The sequence below is a fragment of the Marmota monax genome, unplaced genomic scaffold (genome assembly GCF_021218885.2).
Source record: "Marmota monax isolate L192 unplaced genomic scaffold, Marmota_monax_Labrador192_F-V1.1 WCK01_AAM20220418_F8-fsc00139, whole genome shotgun sequence".
Lineage (NCBI taxonomy): Eukaryota > Metazoa > Chordata > Mammalia > Rodentia > Sciuridae > Marmota > Marmota monax.
The window spans coordinates 5,389,281-5,411,250 of record NW_026695226.1 but is presented as its reverse complement, the minus strand read 5'-3'; the positions used below and the strand labels follow the sequence as shown (position 1 = coordinate 5,411,250).

General features: G+C 36.6%; 1 protein-coding gene across 1 annotated transcript in view; it reads right to left on the bottom strand.

Annotated features, from left to right (window-relative positions):
• The window catches only part of Scin (scinderin), a 75,780-nt gene extending 54,028 nt beyond the window's left edge, over nt 1-21,752 (bottom strand). The window contains exons 1-3 of the mRNA XM_046435388.2: nt 21,418-21,752; nt 12,387-12,541; nt 5,415-5,576 (exon numbers count right to left, since the gene is read on the bottom strand). Coding sequence (XP_046291344.1) covers nt 5,415-5,576; nt 12,387-12,541; nt 21,418-21,616 — 516 coding nt within the window. The 5' untranslated portion in view covers nt 21,617-21,752. The remainder of the gene's footprint in view (nt 1-5,414; nt 5,577-12,386; nt 12,542-21,417) is intronic.
• Nucleotides 21,753-21,970: the final 218 nt, after the last annotated feature.

The window sequence follows — 21,970 nt, the reverse complement described above, 5'->3', positions numbered from 1 at the left end:
TGAAGACTACAGGTAAATGAAGGTAAATTAGATTCGTACTTCCATCCTCAACCTCAACCCCTATACCCAGGCCATAATATTATATAAATATCCCTAGTACCTAAGGAATAGAAAAGGTGACTAGTGGCGTAAGTCTGAATTGCTTTAAGTGGTTAACAAAATTCATCTTAATAAGACAAAAATCACTTTTATTTCCAACTCTCCTATGGTACTAGGAGCTTGTGAATAGGGCCAGGTTGAGTTATAGAAGGAAAAAGAAAATCACATTTCTGGACATAGCACTATGTGAGACTAGTATGTTTTATTCCAGATAGACACGCATTTGTTGGTTTTAAGTCTGGGCTTTACACTAGGAACAAAATGAGTGAGACACTAGGTGCATGATAGTGTGAGAAATGCTGAGAGCCAATCTCTGTTCCGTGACAATAAAGGGGTAGAATGTAGGACAGGAAAAGCAGAAGAGGAAGAGGTCAGAGAACAAACTGTGAACAAGGCGACATGGGAGTTGAGTATCGTAGCATAAGATGAGAATGGATGTTTGCTGGAGAAGGGAGTCACAGAGAGGAGAGGGTTCTGGGCAAAGGAAACCATCCCGGAGAGCAAAGGCACAGTGACTGGAGGGAATGTGTCGTGCATGGGGCACTGAGACATATCAGTAGCCATAAAGGGCATGGAAAGGACCAGAGGTGTTAGGAGGCAGAATCGACCAGGACAGCCAGTAACTGAATGTGGAACTCCCGGGAGAAATTATCAGGATGACTCCTGGATGGGAGTCTGAGGGGCTAAGTGGGTGGAGGTTCTGTTAACAAGGCAAGGACAATAAGAGGAGAATTGGTTTGAAATGAGAGTGAAGACGATGAACTTCCTTTTCGCGTTGAGTCTGAAGTTCTCATGATGAACAGAAGCTGAATATCTCATAGGCAGCCTGAAATACTGACCTTGAGCTCAGGCAAGAGGTCAGAGCTGGACTATGAAACTGAGGCTTACCAGTGGATAGTAGTGAACATTTTGGGTGAGGATGAATTTTTTTCTTTTTTTTTTTTTTTCAGGAAAATTTATAAAGAAGAGACAGTCATTAAACCCAGACTGCTTTTAAAATATACTGGAGGGGGTGGGTAAGCCATGCAAAGAAGAAAGCAGGGCCTCAAAGGGAGGAGGACAGGAAAGCCAGGAAAGGTGCAGAGCTGAAGATAGGTAGAAGCTAGTGTCGGATGCAGCACGAGGATCAAATGGACCATTAGATCAAGATGTCCACTGGTCATTCATGCCCCATGGCAAAAAAACAGTTTCCAAAGAATGGTGGGAGTGAAAGCCAGACATGTGGGTTAAAGACTGGTGAATGAGGAAGTAGAGGCTGCTTTTTCAAAGCAACATGACTGAACAGTGGGGGAGGGGTGATAGATTATAAATAGCCAGGAGAGGAGGCGAAGCTGCATGACTGACCAAACCAGTTACCAGTTAACAAGGAAACAGAACAGGCAGAATATCAGGATCAGTAACTCACGACAGGAACTCCTACTCCTATTAGACCTAATTCTTCATCAGTGGCTTACTGACATACTTTTCTCTGAGTTTACACCAGATCTCAAACCTTGAGAATATGTGCTTTTTCCATTATCATTCATATTTTGTAGTTACTGGTGCTGGGTTATCATATTTTTTGCTGTAACTTTGTTAGTTAATTTATTATTTAATTTTTTACTAATAACTTGTATCTTTCTTTAAATTAGTGGGAAAATAAGAACTCACAAACTCACCAACATTAAAATGCATATTTCAAAATTACTTTTCCAAAGGTTCAGTAAATTATGAATGGCTCAGATCCAGCCATGCCCCATACTATTTTCAGATAACACACTAAAATAACATACATAAATCATTCTTTAAAACAATCATGATTTTCTTAACCTTCACACTGATTAAACTGATAATTTTACAGTCTCATACCTCAGGGTGAGGGGGTGAGAGGGAATCTCTACTGTAGTCTAAAACCCTACAAGAGAGCAAATGTTTGTAAGGCATATGAAAAAAGCATAGTGGGGCTGGGGATGTGGCTCAAGCGGTAGCGCGCTTAACTGGCATGCATGCGGCCCGGGTTCAATCCTCAGCACCACAAACAAACAAAAATGTTGTGTCTGCCGAAAACTAAAATAAATAAATAAATAAATATTAAAATTCTCTCTCTCTCTCTTAAAGAAAAAAGCATAGTAATCATGACCATTTGTCATAAAAGCTGACATCCTTAAACATTCTCAAAATGTGGGATTTAAATTATACCTATAATCTTAGTTTTGGGTCAGCTGGTTTGAGCTGGGTGATGGCTTTGAACATTTAATTAATCTATATTTTTCATACCTGGGTAATAAAACAAGTTAACAGTTAACAAGGAAACATAACATGCAGAATATCATAACCAATATGCATAGGCTCCATTTTGTGTCCCCTGATGCAGAAGGTGGTCTTTAAATAATCAACTCAATGACTGTTAAAATATTATAGTTCAGAAAATTGTTGTTCCTTATACTTCTTTGTTTACTGTGGCAAAATCCAAAAATAAAATTATTGATAATCACAAGATCTTATCACCAGTTAGAAACTTTTGGCAACGTATCGGCCAGCTAAAGGTTAATAATGTGGGCATTTCTTCCAGTGTAATAGGTATCCAGGGCTTGATTCCTATCAGGGTTTCTATCCCTTTAGAGTATAGGAAACTTCCATGACATAAGAAACAACTAAACACAAAAACTTTGGTAACAAAATCATTCCAAATATCTCTTCTACAAGGTCTGCAAGGAGAAAAGCTGAGTTATTAAAGATAATTAATTATATAAAGATAATTTACTATTAAATAAATGAATGCCCTTGAACCTTATAATAAAGACTGTCTCTTTATATGAGCCTGGATTTGTGGGTCATTACTCCCACAAGTTGAAACTACCTATGGGAAGAGAGATGTGTCACTAGAACCACAAGCCACCTACCACAACATCCAATTATTTGTCCCATGTGGAAATTCAATATTTGTGGTACAAAATAATCAATGATTTAATGAATTCTGCGACTTTCAATAGAATCTCCACCAAATTAGGTATCATCAATTCCTAATTCAGCAAATTCTGAAATTCTGTTATCCCAAGCCATCTAAAATATATCTAGTTTACTTGGATAGTGAAGAGAATATGATCTAGGGCTAGAACAACCCAGGTCCCTACCCAAGTCAACCCTTAGCTGCTATGAATGCGAGTGCCTTGCACACATCTTCACAGACTTCGGTTTCCCTTTCAAAACTGAAATGATAACTGCCATTTCCCAGATGTGACTGTGCATCAGTTGAGTCTGAATCACAGTCAGCTAAGGCCAAAAGTAGCATTAGAAACCAGATTTAAGACGTTAAAAAAAAAATGAGGAAACAAAGTCTCCAGAGGTTAATGATTTGCCCAAGATGAAATCATAGAGAGTTGGAAAGCTGAATTGGAAGCTATTCATGATAATTAAATAGATTATTGCATTTGTATAATAATTGCATTAGACATAAAAAGGTTTTTAGGAAAGAATTACTTTCAATCAATATCAGTGATAAATTCCATTATCATTGGAAAGTGTCCCATTTGTTTAGAGATCTTAGAAATTACCCATTCAGATATCCACCTGTAAAGGATGAGAACATCAGAGCACAGTAACTTAAATGAGAACTGAGGTCTCATCTTTTTTTAAATGTCATTTTATATGTAAAAACATTCCATAAATTATAAAAGGCTTTAAAATGTAAGTGGTATAAATAGAAGTTAAGATAAATAATTACTGTGCATAGCTTTTGAAAGACTGCTGTAATTAATTGCTTTGGAATTATGTGGGTTACTGATACTTGTGGCCATTTTTTTTTTGCATTATTTATTTTTGGTGTGAGATAATAAAAGAGTAGAATAGTAGGCTGTTTTTGTCTAGATCTGAAGATCAGGACTAAGATGATTAATTAGTTTTTGAAGTTGAAAAGGACTTTCTCCTGAAATTTAATGTAGGATTCAGGGCAAAAGTACTGTCATTTTACAGAGTAGGTGTCTAAATACAACACTGAGAATTATAGTCTGCCATAAATATTATTGAGAGCTCAAAGGTACATAAAATCTGGTATGACCCTAGCAGTAATAAAACTATAGATGCATTCTAACTTAAGGAAATTGATGACATTTATACCTTGGGAGTATTTTTTATTTATAAAATTAACACATGTCTGTACTCTTGCCAGATTCAAACTGGTTAATTAGAACTTGACCAGAGAGCTCCATTTGGAGCCTCTTTAGGGTCCCTCGTCTATGCATACTGAATAAATTCCTTTGGCTTCTGTCTGTTGCTTTATCCCAAAATACTTCCCAAGGAGATGCAGTAAATTAAAATAAGAATCAGATATACCTAGAGTCAAATTCTTGCTTTACCATTTACTGGCTGTGCACCCTTGAGCAAGATCCACAGACAGTCCAAACCTCAAGTAACTGAAGAAATACAGGCTAAGTCAGGACTCCATATAATGTTTGGTCCCACAATTTAAGACCAGACTATGAGAATGTTGATGTGACTGGTGCTGAGAATGGTGACCACAAGGAGAAAGAGAGGAAATCATAGACAGGCTCCAAGCTTCTCTGTGTTGCCTTGGCAACATTGATTTTCAGTGGTAAGGAATGCCCTTTAGAAACCTTACAAAGTTTTGAAGACACATTTCAATCCTATCTACTAGAGTCTAATATAAGCCATTGAATAATACTTCTTCCCCATGATGAAAATGATTAATAAGTATCCTTGACACTAGACGGGCCCCTCTTCCTGGAAGAAAATATGTTGGATGCCATTGAACATGCCATGAAGATACCTATTATTTGTGCCTGTTCCTTTTCTTCTAGTAACCCTAAGGTATTTGAAAGCATGAAAGAGTATGGTGTGTATGTGTTTGTGTATGTATGTATACATGTTAAAACGGTCCTCCAAAATTCTTCAGCAGGCTGTTTAGTCACCTATCCCCAGTTTAAATTCTAGAACCTTCAATTGCTTAGGGAATCATTCCTCCCTACCCCCCCCCCCCCACAAGCCACATTTTCCCACACAATTAAAGACAAAAATAATTACTGGAAGCTCTGTTCAGAATGAAGGGGAAATGTAATCAAAAATTATTCAATTTCTCTTCTATGGTAGGAAGAACTAAATCACTTTTGTAAACCTACCAAAGAACATAAAAACTTTGAAGTTTCACTTTATGTGCCATTTAAATATTTGCCCATTACACATATGATCGCATCTAACGTAAACATGACCTCTTTCCAATCATGTACAAAAAGTGATTATTTCCAATGACATGTACATCCAATGTGATCTAAAGACAGTTTGCTTCCCTGTAGATGTCTGTGTGTGTACATGAAACTTACTGCGCCCAGGTCGATGATGAAGCAGTCGCCCTTGTTGAAACTGTTCCAGCTGAGGGGAACTTCTGTGGCCCTGACCACTCTCCGGCCCTTCACGTGCAGGAGCCTCTCCGCTGACAGGTCGTTGGTAAGAACATGATTTAGTCCAGATGCCACACCTCCAGCCTGATCAGTGGGAGGAAGACACAACACAAAACAGAGAAAAGTGGTGAGGCTGCTAACTAGTCAGGGCAAGGCATAAGACCACTGGTGTTTGTGCCCACCTGTGCCTGAAGGACCAGGAGAAAATAGCCACATAAGTCCATGTAAAGAGTTAAATAAGGAGAGAGTTCCTTGGTAAATCAACAGGTTTGTTTGTTGGTTTGCTCTGTTTGTTCTTCCTGTTTTAGAAACTCTATTTAAAAACCACAAGTATTTACTGAGAACCTTCAGGGAAGAAAACCCCAGATGCATTAACTAAAAGAAAGGGTGGTAGTTCTTGTCCCTCAGGAATGAGTGATTCCCAAATCATTAATCAGTGAAAAGGCAAAATAATAATAATAATAATAATACTTGAAGGAAGAAGGCAACAGAAGGCTGGAAAAGTCAGAGGGAACAGGCACAGATGACAGTGGCAGAGAACAAGTACCCCACATTAGGACATGGTTGCAGTTAGGACAGAGAAGGGGAGTAGGATCCAGCCACGGATGTGCTGCTTCTATGCAGAGAGCATCCTTGTTTTTATGTTAAAATATCAAAGATCTTCTTCATTTTCTGGCAAAGAAAGCTTATCCAATATACTAAGACTGAATATTTTTACCTTAAGTTAGGAGAGATATACTATCTGATTGCACATCCCCAACCAAAACAAAACAACAGGACACCACTAGATTTGGGAGATGCTAAAGAAAAAAACTTATACTGTATCAACTACATCTTCTTGCATTATTCACAATCATCATTTCATTTACCTTTTTATTTTTTAATTAAATGTTAGGAACCATATTTACTTCCAGAATTAATTATGAAGTAATGTGCATAATTAAGAGGCATCATAAACGATAGATTGCAGACTTCCCACAATAGTCAAAAAAAATTGGCTATATTAAGTAATCTATAGAAGAGTCTAATTTTCAAATTTATCATATAAAAATATACAGTAAATTCAAAATAAGGGACTAAGTTGCATATGTAGTCACTGGCATATTCTTTAAATTTACATATACTTTAAATTTCTACCATTCTCCAAGAATAGGCCCTCATAAATAGAAAAGTTTTATTGGAATAGGTTAAATGTTGAATCAGGACAATTATAACCTCAAATTTTTTTAAAAAATCATAATATCCTAGTCCCTAATTTTGCAAGATTGTAACATTTCTTGACTGAATAAATTAAGTGTTATATAACAAAATAAATACAAGTTTTCACCTACACATTATTGTTTATGGCCATTTTGGTTTTTTAAATAATAAAATTCATTGTGATCTAAGTTTAAAAAATAGAAAAGAATACTATGATCTGAAAAAAAAATGTTATAAAATATAGAGCAGACTTAGACTGAGGATACACCCATAATATTCAGGCTAAACTCAGGGTGAATCATAAGTGATGTGTAATCTAAAAATTTGCTATTATTTTTAAAAATAATCTTGTCTCTAATATTTAATGCTACAAAGGCACAAAGGAAAAAATCATGCCATATATATATATATATATATATATATATATATATATATATAATCTGTGTCAGTAATTCCATGAATACTGCTTGAATTAATGCTAGAAACTTCCAATCCTTTTCTGCTTTCATGAGTCAAAATTAAAGCAGAGTGGATGACCCTCCATATCAATGGTACCATAAACACAGGTTTGCCAGCTGACAGATGTCTGATGGTCCCTGTTTACAATCATGGCTGAGAGTGGCATCTTGCTGAGCTTGAGAAAAGTATGTTAATCAGAAATTTAATAAAAGGGAGCAGTGGTAAGTAATAGGCCTCTATAACACGTTCCCAGGCTCCCAAAAGACCTCAGCAAGAAATGACACAAGTCAACAAAATGAGACGGGAAGATGATCTTAGCATTTTCTAACTCAATTTACATTGCATATAGCAACTTCATATGATTTCTGTAGCCTAGGTAATGGCAGACTTTGTCAAGCTTTACCCAGTCCAAATAAACAATAAACTTTTCCAGAAGGTAGTCTTCAATTAAAAGTTTTTCCTGGCATATGAATCATTGGCTTATTTTGAGAGCATCCTAGTATAATGATTACTAGCTTTTAAGCACTGAAGTCACATGGTCACACAGGCACATACTAGATACAAAACCTTGGTAAGCCTCTTTGAGCTTTGCTTTATCTTAAAAGGGAAGTTATAATAGAAACTGTACCATATAAAAATTTATATTAAATTAGACAATATACAAAAAATGATTAACCTATTCCTGTAGCTTGCAACTAATAATGGGATGAAATTCAGTGTGACATAACCATCTTCTAGGTGGTTATCTCTGCTTCCACATTTCCTATCAAGTATTGCTGCAACTGCATATATTCCACATGTACAATGTCACTACTGATAAAATAGTCAACTGCTTTTCTTGCTGATAAATTTGACCTCCATTTGCAGACATCCTCTTTCTGAAAAATGCTAATCTGTGGTGGCTTGAATTATTAGAAGCTAAGTATCCTATAACTATAAAATTACTTTTATCAGGTCTACTTTTGAATATATATCCAGAAGTTTTATTTTCCAATGTCAATGGCCAATAGGACTAATAATGTCCTAAATCTTTATTGATTATGTATTGTTTAGATGTTTTATTATTTAATTTAATCTTTAATCCTTACAACACCTGGATGAGGAAGCTGTTATTATGCCCATTGTACATTCAAGGGAATCTAAGACAGAAACCTTAAGTGTTTGCCCTAAGGCAAACAAGTCATTTGGAAGAAATGGGTTCACAACTAAGACAATGCTACAGCACCTGCTCTTAGTAACTACAAGTCCTTGCTTATTTCAAAAGTTGGGTTCATTAACATGATGGAAGTTTCAGAATCATTTGACATAAACTAGAGGAACTCATATGAATTAAATAAAATGGATGTAATAGTCTCACTTTTGGAGTCATTTTGAAATAATGATTTCAAAAGAGATAAAAGAACTTACAAATATGTAAAGAAGAACTCAAACTATCACTATTTGCTGATGACATGATTCTATATCTAGAAGATCCAAAAATTCCAATAGAAAACTTCTAGAACTAATAAATGAATTCATCAAAGTAGCAGGATATAAAATCAACACCCATAAATCAAATGCATTCCTATATATCAGCGATGAATCCACTGAAAGAGAAATTAGGAAAACTACCCCATTTACAATAGCCTCAAAAATAAAATACCTACGAATCCATCTAACAAAAGAGGTGAAAGAACTCTAAAATGAAAACTACAGAACACTAAAGAAAGAAATTGAAGAAAACCTCAGAAGATGGAAAGATCTCTTATGCTCCTGGATAGGCAGAATGAATATTGTCAAAATGGCCACACTACCAAAAGCACTATACAAATTTAATGCAATTCCTAATAAAATCTAAAATCCCAATGACATTCTTCATAGAATTAGAAAAGGCAATCATAAAATTTATTTGGAAAATAAAAGACCCAGGATAGCTAAAGCAATAAAAGTGAAGCCGGAGGCATCACAATATCAGACCTTAAACTATACTACAAGTAACAAAAATAGCATGGTATTGGCACCAAAATAGACTTGTAGACCAATGGTACTACAGAATAGAGGACACAGAGACAAATCCACATAAATACAGTTATGTCATACTAGACAAAGGTGCCAAAAACATTCACTGGAGAAAAGATAGCCTATTCAACAAATGATGCTGGCAAAACTGTAAATCCATATGAAGCAAAATGACATTAAGCCTCTATATCTCACCCTGCACAAAAATCAACTCAAAGTGGATCAAAGACTTAGGTACCAGAACCTGTACCTAACAGAAGAAAAAGTAGGCCCAAATTTTCACCATGTCTACCTAGGATCTGACTTCCTTAGCAAGACTCCTAAAGCGCAAGAAGTAAAATCAAGGATCAATAAATAGGATGGATTCAACTTCACGAACACTTAAAGAATGGAGCTTTCACAGTAAATTTAAATAAGGAGGGAGAGACAGGTTTTAAAAATCAAACCACTACACTAGTATGGCAATATGTAAATCAATGGATGTGTAACTGATGTGATTCTGCAATCTGTATACGGGGTAAAAATGGGAGTTCATAACCCATTTGAATCAAAGTGTGAAATATGATATATCAAGAACTATGTAATGTTTTGAACAACCAACAATAAAAATTTAAAAAAAAATAAGATGGATTCAAATCAAAAAGCTTCTTCCCAGCAAAGGAAACAATAATGTGAGGAGAGAGCCTACAGATCAGGAGAAAATCTTTACCACATACACCTCCAATAAAGCATTAATCTCTAGGATATATAAAGAACTCAAAAAATTTAACACCAAAAAACAAATAACCCAATCAGTAAATGGGCTAAGGAACTGAAAAGACACTTCACAGAAGAAGAAACACAAATGATCAACAAATATATGAAAAAGTGTTCAACAATTAAAGAAAAGCAAATCAAAACTACTGTAAGATTTTATTTCACTCCTATCAGAATGGCAAACATCAAGAATACCAGCAATAATAAATGTTGGCAAGGATGTGGAAAAAAAGGTACATTCATACATTGCTGGTGGGACTACAAATTGGTGCAACCACTATAGAAAGTAGTATGAAGATTCCTCAGAAAACTTGGAATGGAAACACTACAACCCAGCTATCCCACTCCTCGGTTTATACCCAAAGGACTTAAAATCAGCATAAGATAGTAATGCAGACACGTCAATGTTTATAGCAGCTCAATTAACAATAGCTAAACTATGGAACCAACCTGGGTGTCCCTCAACAGATTAATGGATAAAGAAACTGTGGTATATATACACAATGGATTATTACTCAGCTTTAAAGAAGAATGAAATTATGGCATTTGCTGGTAAATGAATGGAGTTGGAGAATATCATGCTAAGCAAAATAAGCCAATCCCAAAGAACCAAAGGCCGAATGTTTTCTCTAATATGCAGATGCTAATTCACAATAAGGCAGGGGTGGGGGGGTACTAGAGAAGAATAGCATTACCTTAGATTAGGTGGAGGGAAATGAAAGGAGGGGAGGGGAGGGGATGTGGGATAGGAAAGATAGTAGAATGAGACAGACGTTATTACTGTATATATATATATATATATATATATTATATTGGTCATGCAGTTATACATATATACATATATATAACTGCATTACCAATATAATTCTACAACATGTACACTCAGAAAAATGAGAAATGATATCCCATCTATGCATGATATATCAGAGTACATAAATGCATTCTTCTGTCATGAATAACTAATTAAAACAAATTAAAAAATTATAATCCAAAAAAAGAGATAAAAGAACTTATAGTTGTTTTTTTACTCATTTCAATGGTATCACAAATATTCAACAGGCTTTGATCAGGTAAAGGTAAAAATAAACCTGGCATCTTAATATGCAAATTAATATATATTCAAATATCCAGTTTAGCTCTGAGGTTTCAGGTCTTCACCAGGGGGATATTCTCAGTGGTGGGCAATAATGGGGTATACAAAGCACCTGGTGGACCATATATTTTTTATGAAAAGATTTATGTCTGGGAAGGGTTTTATGCTTTGAATATGAAATGTCCTCCAAAGACTCGTATGTTGAAAGCTTGTTCCCCAATGCACCAATGTTGCAGGGGGCCTTTGGAAAGTGATTGGATCATGTAGGCTCTGACCCCATCCATGGATTAAACCACTGATGGATTAATAATTTGATGGTATTATGGGAAGTGGTGGAAATTTTAGGAGATGGGACCTAGTTGGAAGAAGCAGATCACCAGGGCCAGGTCCTAGAAGGGTGTCTCTTGTCCCCAGCTCTTTCAACATCCTCTCTCTTTCTCTCTCTCTCTCTCTCTCTCTCGCCCGACCCCCCCTCTGCTTTCTGGCAGCCATGAGCTGGGCAGCTGTCTTCCCCTACAAAGCAATGAATGGACTGAAACCTCGTAAACTGTGAGCTAAAATAAATCTTTCCTCCTCTAAGTTGTTTTTCATGGGTATTTAGTCACAATAAAGGAAAAGCTGACGGATACAGAGGATACTTCTCATACTTTAACTGAACAGGCATTTATAGAAGAAATAGGAAAATGGGGAAGTGTAACTAGTCTGTAAAGGTCACTGGGAAATTTTCAGGAAAAACCCATAATGAAGGGGACAGAACTACTTATTGATTTTTGTTTGTTTCAGAAATAAAGCAAACTGATATTTCAAGCCAATACATATACATTATTGGGGTTCATGTGTAAGCATGTGTATCTGAGTCTGTGTGGCTAACCTCAGATATTTTCAGCTCAGTGGTTTCATTTTTATATCTAAGATTGAACCACAACACTGGGGGAATATGTGTGTCATTCTTTGCAGTAACTGAAATTATAATTGCTATAAATACTGTATAAGTTGTTCCAGAACAATTCAGGTTCTGAAGGCTTGGATTACTTGCACCAAATTCAGAGATTCTCCAGAAGAGCAAAAATGAAAACTGTTACGATGCAAGTTACCAATATTTAATTACTGAAATAACTTTACAAATATTAAAGGGCTCTCTTGTCAAGATGCAACCAAAAGAGCTCCTTAAAAATTAACCTCTCAAAATAAATTTAGTCCATTCCACAAACATTTACTGAGCACCTATTATGTGACTGTCAGGTAGTAGGACTATATCAGTGAACAAAATAGATTAAAACAAAAAAAAAACTGCCTTCAATGAATTTTCATTTCATGAAGACATGAGGTATGCATGAATAGGAGGAGAAACTGAAACTGTCATTAAGGAAACTGAGAGAGGTGCTTACCTTATACTTCAGACCTCCTTTGAAATAGCCAACAAAGTCAGTAGACTCGTAGCCTTGCAATTCTCTGCTCTGTACTGGCTTGCCCCCCAAATAGTCATCCATCTGCACAGTGAAGATGGCAGCTGCTGTGCTCTCGTCCTGCGAGCACTCCTTTCCTGGAAGCAGCAAATGATAGCATCTCAATTATCATGCAAGAAAAAGCATTACAGCAGACTTTTTCCTTTTTTTTTTTTTGATTGAACCCAGGGGTGCTTTACTACTGAACATCCTCAGCCCTTTTTATTTTTGATTTAGAGACAGAAGCTCCATAAGTTGCTAAGGCTGGGCTTGAACTTTTGTCCTTCCAGCCTCAGCCTCCCAAGTTGTTGGCACTGCAGGTGTGTGCTACCACGCGCAGCTATGACAGACTTTCTGATGTGAAGAAAGTCAGAAACCTTTCTTCCAGTTGTATGTCAATGAGACAGTCATCTGCAGAAAGATCTTTAAGTAGATATATCAACTACAGACTTAATTTTGATCCTGCTTTTTTCCATTGCCTTTGAATAGTTTTTAAAGAAAACACTGCCATCTGAATATGTTTGAGAAAATACAACAATATACTCCAATGAGATTTAAGAAAGCATTCATTTGGTACAGTCAAGAAGATATTGGTAGGAAAACTTTCTGCAATTTATTTAGCCTTTAATAGCATCAAACTCCAGGCTTCCAATAGGTCAATATGTTAATTGTGAAGAATATGAACATCATGGGACATAATGAAATAACTTTGGGAAATAGAGTGGTTTTTAAAACAAGAAAAAAAAAATAAAGTAACTGGACCTTACACCTATTTTTGAGTCTGTGTCCTTATTTCACTATCTTGTTACTTCTGTTTGTATGAAGTGATCAATCTCTGAAGGAAAAGACAGAGTAAAGGATCTTGCATGCTAACATTTATTAAATGTTCATGTACTTGATATTGTCCCAGAAATTTAGCAAAAATGTACACATAATTTTCTCGAATACTGAGCCCATCCAAGCAACCTCACTGAGATCAAAATGAAAATTTCTAAGAGTCAATGCCTGCAATGTATTTACTGATCAGGGCCAAGACAATTCCAAGAGGAATACAAATTCTATTTTTAAAAGAAACACTTCAAAACACTTACATATGAGTTGTATGAAAATTATAAGTGATTACAGAAATAACAACTAAATTGATGTATTTATAGCATCCTTACTATAAGACAGGCACTGTATTACCATCTTACATAAATGATCTTCAACCCATCTTCTCCACGTTTCAAGGGAGGAAATGGAGGCTTAGAGAGGTTGAGTGAATTTTGTGAGGTCACAAAGTGATCTTTGGCAGAAGAGGACCCAGAGAGGTTTGTGTACCCAAAGCCCAGGCTATTAGGAAGTACATCAGAGGATATGTCTCTTCACAGGGTCAACACTGCAGCATATAACACAGGCAATGACTTTCTCAATAATACCCCTAAAGCTCAAGAAATAATGCCAAGAGTTAATATATGGGAAGGCATCAAGTTAAAAAGCTTCTTCACAGCAAAGGAAACAAGAATGTGAAGAAAGATCTTACAGAATGAGAGAAAAATCTTTGCTAGTTCTTCTTGTGGCAGAGGATTAATATACAAAGTATATAAAGAACTCAAAAAACTTATGACCAAAAAGAAAACAAGTAACCCAATTAGTAAATGGGTAAATGAACTAAACAGATACTTTTCAAAAGAAGAAAAAAAAATGACCAACAAATACATGAAAAAAATTTTCAACATCATTAGCCATTAGGAAATGTAAATCAAAACTACACTGAGATTTCATCTCACCCTAGTCAAAATGGCAGTCATCAAGAATACAAACTATAATAAATGCTGGAGAGGACGTGGAGAAAAAGGAACTATACCTTTACACTGTTGGTTGAATTGTAAATTAGTACGACCACAATGGAAATCAGTATGGAGGTTTCTCAAAAGACTAGGAATGGAACCACCATATGACCCAGCTATACCACTCCTCAGTATTTATCCTAAAGAATTAAAGCCATCATACTGTAATGATACATGCATACCCAGGTTTATAGCAGCACAATTCACAATGGCCAAACTATGGAACCAGCCTAGGTGTCCATCAACAAACAAATGGATGAAAATATGGAATATACATATATATATATATATATATATATATATATATATATATATATACACACACACACACACACACACACACACACACACAATGGAGTTTTATTCAGCCATAAAGGAAAATGAGATTATGTCATTTGCAGGAAAATAGATGGAACTTAAGACCAATATGCTAAGCAAAATAAGTCAAACTCAGAAGGTCAAAGGTCATATGTTTTCTCTCATATATGGAAGCTAGAGAGGAAAAGGGAAAAGAAAGGTGGGAGGGATCACATGAAAACCAAAGGGAGATCAGCTGAATAGAAAGGGACCAGAGAGGGATGAGAAAAGAGAAAAGGATAACACTGGGGAATGACATTGGCCAAATTATACTGTTATATTGTGCCCATGTACAAATATGTAACAACCATTTCAACTATGCACCAGTAAAAAATGTAGGGAAAAAAAAGATATGTTTTTTACATTCTGATTCTCATTAAGTAGTAAAATTTTGGAGTGACTAGCATATATTAATTTCTCCCATGGATAACCAATGCATAAAAATTTAGAAGCCTCCACAATATAATAGTTCAACTGATCACCTCAGTTGAAAGTATTCACCAAAACTGAAAAAAAGGAAATCAGTCAGCTATTTAAAATAGAAAGAAACAATTTCTTTACAATTCCCCCCTCTCAAGCTTGAAGTCAACCTGTGTAGTAGGATATTCTCAAGAAAAAAATTCAGCAGCTAGAAGAGTACTTGACATTAACAATTTTGTGAATGGTCTGTGGTCAAGTGTAGATACTTGATACACATAAAAAAACATGTAGGGCTGGGGTTGGGGCTCAGTGGTAGAGTGCTCACCTAGCACATGTGAGGCACTGGATTCGATCCTCAACACCACATAAAGATACATAAATAAAGGTATTGTGTCCATCTACAACTAAAAAATATTTTAAAAACACACACACATACACACACGTAGTTTTCCATCTCTGAGAATAATAGTAAAGATATACATGTAGATTTTGTACACAGATGCTTTAAGAAACTTAAAATTAAATATCCAAGGTGCTAAGGATTATATACTCAGCATAAATATTCTTACCTGACTACAAGTTGAAACCTGAATCTCTTTCGGTAGATGTAAATGGACAGGCATGAAGTTAATGAATGAACAGGAAATTAGTTAATTAAATTATGTTCTCATTTGCTGATGTTTATATAGTGTGCTAAACCAGGGAAAATCAGTACGAATAAGCCAGAGACCTTTCCTGAAAGAGGTTGAATAGTCTTAACAAAGCCAATATCAGTCTTTGAATGTGAAAACTGGCATAAATTCTATTACCATGAAATCCTAGCAAGTGTTCAGAAACAGGAATTTTGTATATGAATTCTACTTATAACTTCAATTGATTTTTCCCTTGTGAATTCTACATATAACTTCATTTGTTTTTTTCCTTAAACTGATTTACTTATGTATGTTATGTTGTGTTACATTATTTTTTATATTTTGATACATTATTTATATATGTAGTAAACCTCTAAAATTTTTTTATGAATGAAACAGACTAAATAAAAGAGAGGTTTAAAAACTGGGTTAATACAACATTCATGATTTTTAAAAAATGCATGCCATATTAGGAACAGGTGAGAACATACTCAACTTGATAAATAACACCTACAAAAGACATAAAGCTGATTTAATACTTAAAGGTGAAGACTGAATGCCTTCCACATAAAATCAAGAACAAGGTAAGGATGTCCACTCTCACCACTCTTATTCACAGGAAATTCTAACCACATAAGGTAAGAAAAAGAACCAAAAGACATAAAAATTGGAAATGAAGAAATTTAAAAATGTTTGATGTAGAAACAAAAGGACTGTTTAGACAGTAAATTCTAAGGAATCTGCAGAAGCCCTCCTAGAATAATAAGTGCATTCACAAGATAGAAGAATACAATGTGAGTCGAAAACAAAAGCCAGTCACATTTCTATATAGAAACAATGAAAATTAAGAAACTGAAATATAAAACATAATGCCACTTACAATCAATTACTCCAAAGAAACTGTAGTATGTAAACCTATTTGATAAAACATGTATGGGAACTGTATGCTGAAAAATTTTTGTGAAAATGGTGGTGAAAAAAAATGGAGGACCTAAACAAATGTAAACCCATGGAAGACTCAACGTAATAAAGATGTCCATTCTCCCAGAATTAATCTACAGGCCTAATGTATCTTCACCAAAATCACAGTAAGGTTTACGATAACATATATAAACTTATTATAAAAGTTTTTGGGGGAAGCTGGGGTTGTGGCACAGTGGTAGAGTGCTTGCCTAGTATGTGTGAAGCACTGGGTTCAATTCTCAGCACCATATATAAATAAATAAATTAAATTAAGGTTCATTAACATCTAAAAAACCACTTTTTTTAAAAAAATGTTAAAAAGGCTTTTTTAAAAGTTTCCATTTTTTATGGAAAGGGAGTGGCCCTAGCATAGCTAAAATAACCTCAATAAAGAAGCCTAAGGCAGGAGCCTGAAGTAATTATTCATGAGGAATCACTCTACCAGGATTAAAGTCTACCATCAGCTGCAGTAGTGAATACAGTGTGGTATTGGTAAACAGGCTGCTTCCCCTAATCGCAACACTTTGTAAAACTGTAGAATGGTTTAGTTTTCTATAGTATACTGCAGTATTAAGTGTATGACTACAGTACTGCACAGAATATCACTACCAAGATATTCATGTTTATATAATCCACCATTTTTTTAATTTCCCCAGTTTTAGTTGTACTCACTGATGTGTTTGTGTGCATTTAGCTCTATATAACTTCATCACATATGAAATTTATATAGCTGCCTCACAGTCAGGATCCCATAGAGTACAGTTACTAAAAGATACCTCGTGCTGCCCCTTAATTACTCCATCCATCTCTTGCCTGCATCATCCACTCCCTACTCTATATCTAACCTATGACAACAGCAAATCTAAAATTTTCTCATTTCAGAATGTTTTATACATGGACTCATGTAAGACAGAACCTTTCTGCATTTTTAAAAATAGCATAATTCCATGGAGATTCATCAGAGTTGCTGTGTATATCAGTAGTTTATTCCTCCAACCTATGTATCTGTCAACAGATGAATGGAAAAAGAAAATGTGGTATGTAGACCACACATGGAGCTTTACTAAGTCATAAAGAAGAATGAAATGATGTCATTTGCAGTAAAACAGATAGAATTGGAAAAACATCACACAAAGTGAAATAAGCCAGCCTCAGAGAGTCAAGGATTGAATGTTTTCTTTCATATGAGGAAGCTAGAGAGAGGGAGAGAAAGAAAGAAAGAAATTCAAAAAGTGGGGAAGAATCTCACAAAAATAGAAGGGAGACAAATAGAGCAGAGACAGAAAGAGGAGAGGAGCACATGGGAAAGTATTGAGGAATGAAAGCTACCAAATTATACTATGTCTACGTATTCTAATGAATATACCACAATGAATCCTCTGCATATATACCTATATGTAATTATAATGCACTAATTAAAATAACAATAATAGAAGGGAGATCAGTAGATTAAAGCAAGTGGATGGTAGAGGGAGAATGGGAAGTTACTGGGAAATAAGATTGATCAGATTATGTTATGTGCATGTACAATTATGGCATAATGAATCCCACTATTATGTATAATTATAATGTTCCAACAAAAAGTTTTGAAATAATTTATTCCTTTTTATTGGTTTAGATATATCACAACTTGTTTAACCAATTACCTATTGAAGGTCTGGCTGATTCCAGTTTTTGGCTATTCAAATAAAATAAAGCTGCTATGGGTATTCTTTTTTTTTTTTTTCTTTTAGCTCTGGGCATTCATGTATAGGTTTTTGCATGAAAATAAATTTTCATTCCCCCCAGAATAAATGCTCATGAATGCAACTGCTGGGTCATGTGGTAGTTGCTTGTTTTGTTGAGAAACTGCCAAACTCTTTTCCAGAGTGCTATACCACTTTACTTTTACCGCCCCTTTTTTATTGTATAAGTTCTATGTATTGCATATTGTGATCCAATCCTTTTCATTCCCATTGCTTTGCACAAGGCCTAGCACAGACTAGTTATAAGACAAGTGTATGTTACTTTGAAATATATTTAAGTAAAGTTTAAAACCAGACCTTCAATAGGTAATTGGTTAAACAAGTTATAATATATTTATACCAATAAAAAGGAACAAGTTATTTCAAAAATTTTTGTTGGTTCATTACAATTATACATAATAGTGGGATTCATTATGCCATAATTGTATATGCACATAACATAATCTGACCAATCTGATCTAAGGAGAAAAGGTGAGGGAAAGTATGAGTACCACAGGTTGAGGATATGACGGGGGCAGCTTTACCACCAAGCCTTGCTCATTGACTTGTTGTCACAAGGGACTAGACACATAAGGTGGATGCACCTGCTAGGTCCAAAGTTGAAATGTTTAAGAAAGACTAATTCAAAAATTTGTAAGTTGCATGCAACAATTTCTTACTTTCCTTTAAGCATATAATGGTAATATAAGATGGTACGTGAAATAATCTGAGATGCCATGGTGTTATGGAAACACGGAGAGACACCTGGAGGGATGCCCCTCCCTCTGTCCTCCATCATGTTAGGTCTCACTTCTTGCTTTCCCTTTTCTTCCTCCTACTTGACCTGTTTCTCATCGCTATACTGTGTGCCTTTTCCATCCTCGTTTGACTTTAGCTTCATTCCTTTTCCTTCCAATTGATTTCCCAATTTCCTTTAATCACACCTTCTTTCCCCCTGAACTTTCAGCTCTCTCACCTGGAGCTTTCTCTTGGTTTGTCTCTCTGATCAATCCTCATGAATTTACCTTAATTTAGGTCTTAGACTCTTAGATGGGTGCAGTTTGCTTAGTATTAAGGGAAAAGCTGCTGGAAAATTCCCTCTGACCCTCTTGTTGCGTACTTTACTCTAAGCTTTTCTACCTCCCCACAATTTTCTCTTGGCAAAAAGAGAGAGGGGAAAGGAAGAAATGGCACACATGTGCACAGCAAGAACTCTGCCACGAAGCTGCTTCCTCAGCCCTTTTTTTAAATTTTATTTTTGAGACAGGGTCTCACTAAATTCCCTAGGCTTGAATTTGGGATCCTCCTGCCTCAGCCTACTGAGTAGCTGGTATTACAGGCATGTGCCATCACAGAGGGCTTCTATTATGAAACTAAATGCATGACTGAGAATTAAATCCTACAAAATGGAAGTGGTTAAGGAAGGGAATATTTGGATAAGAAAGGAATTAAAACCTTGTGCTCAAAACCCACTTGCCAACTTCTGACAAAGCCAAACTTAACTGCCATGCACAGCAAGATGTGGAGTTCTTTTGCATTTTAATTCACCCAGATGCAAATGTGGCATTTCAGACACAGAATCATTCCAGATCCCAGAGCCACGTTCTGGATGCAAAGACCACAGTGAGGACATCATTCATTCATGAATAAAGATTATATACCAAAGTTTCTGCATTTTCTGGTGTAAAATATAGATAGACCACTATGCAGTATAACATTATAACACGAATAGCAACATCACAATGGGGAACCAAATGTATTTGGAACTCAGACTCAGCCTCCTCAACCAACTCAAGCAAGACTCCAACACCCAATGCAGTAATTAAAAGTGCAGTCTTCCCCAGTGGAGTTCTCATTTCCCCAGAGCCTGCTCCAGGTGTTTACTAATGTTCAGAAAGTCACTTCTCAATGTTTTCTATTTGTTTCTTAAAACATTCAGATGTTAGAAATAGAAATGTTGGCTTTCAGAGACTTACAAACATGTACATGTGTGGTTTTGTGCATTTTTCCCAAGCTCAAGAATAAAACTAAAACCACAGAAACAAGTTCAAGGGGGACTAGGTAGTTTTTTAAAGAGGGCAAAAAGTCTCAAATAATTAGCATGTTGTTAGTCAGGGTGTGCCCACTGGCACAAGACCTCACAGGGAGAGAGGCTGGACACTCTGGATGTTTACAAGTCAAAGTAGAAGGTAGAAAAAGTAGAACACACAAGGCCCAGTGTCCTGAAAGTTTGGCATGAATGTAGCCCAAAATAATTATTATTGCTAAAGCAGTGATTCTGTTCCACACTACATCCTTGTTATAAAAGACCAATAATAAATTAATAAGAACAAAGCAGTCCATCTAAATAAACAGCCATTTGGAAGCTGTTATTTTTCATAAAGCTATATGTATTTATATAGATAATATCAGTATATTTTTTCCCCAAACATGAAGTAGTGTTGTTCAGGGAGAATCTTGATTTAAAGTGGCCCAAAAGACTAACCCCTGCAATTAGTAAACAAATACAAAGCTGATGCCCAAAGGCAACGTACAAAAATAATTCACTTAAAAAAAAAAAAGTCTTGCCAGCTGCTGCTGATACCCACAAACTTGCTCGACTTCATCTCCACCCTGACAGGGAAACCAGGACTGGACTTGTTGAAGGTGAGCGGGACTTGGCCAGCCTGAGTGTGCGCAGAGGCAGCGCCCCTGGGGTGTTGTGGGGTTTAGAGATTGGAAGGTGAAAGCTGGAGAAGCCAGAGGTACTAGTCCTAAAAGCCAGGGAACTGGCTTGACAAAGGTCAAAGCTAGCTGGGTAAATCTACTCCTGACTTCGTCTGCACCCCGATTTGCAGTCGACCAGGAGTTGACTTCAGCCAGGTGAGGGTGACCAGTTAAAAAAAAAAAAAAGGGAGGTCCTGCGAGGGCGCGGCTAGCACTACAAGTCTCCAGGCGTTCCCAATTTGCGGTCCCCTTTGCCTCCTAGCCTGCAAACCGCAGACTTCTGCATCTGCCCCTCCCCTCCCCGACCTGGGCGCGTTGGGGTCCCGCCGCGAACGCCCCTTACCAAGCCAGAAGTGCAGGCGGTAGGCGAAACCTCGGCTCGCCTTGGCGGTGTGCAGCACCAGGTAGGCATCCCCGACGTAGAAGTCGCCATAAGCGCTCTGGGGCACCGGCACCAGCTCCAGCTTCTCGATTCTCCAGACCTGCAGACCCTCCTGCTTGCCCGCCCGGGCAAATTCCTGGTGGTACAACTCTTGGGCCATGGTTCCCGCAAGCGATGCTCCCAGAGGTACAGGACCTGGCCTAACCTGGAGTATGACCGAACGGAGACCTGTGGTAGGGACCCTGTTCCCCGAGGCTTTATAGGGCGCGCCCTCGAGGGAGGCAAGGAGGCGGGGCTCGGACACGGGCGGGGCTCAGTACCCTTGCGCGAGCTGCTCGGGAGATGTTGGTGGCTTCTCAGAGAGAGCGCAGCGCAGGCTGCCAGTCCCACGCCCTTCACCAGAAGAAGAATCGGAGTTTCAGAAATCTTGAGATTCGGAAGGAATTTATGCAAACTCCTAGAACGCCTCCTTCAAAAACCTAAATTTTCCCTGACAGCCAATGGGAGAGACAAA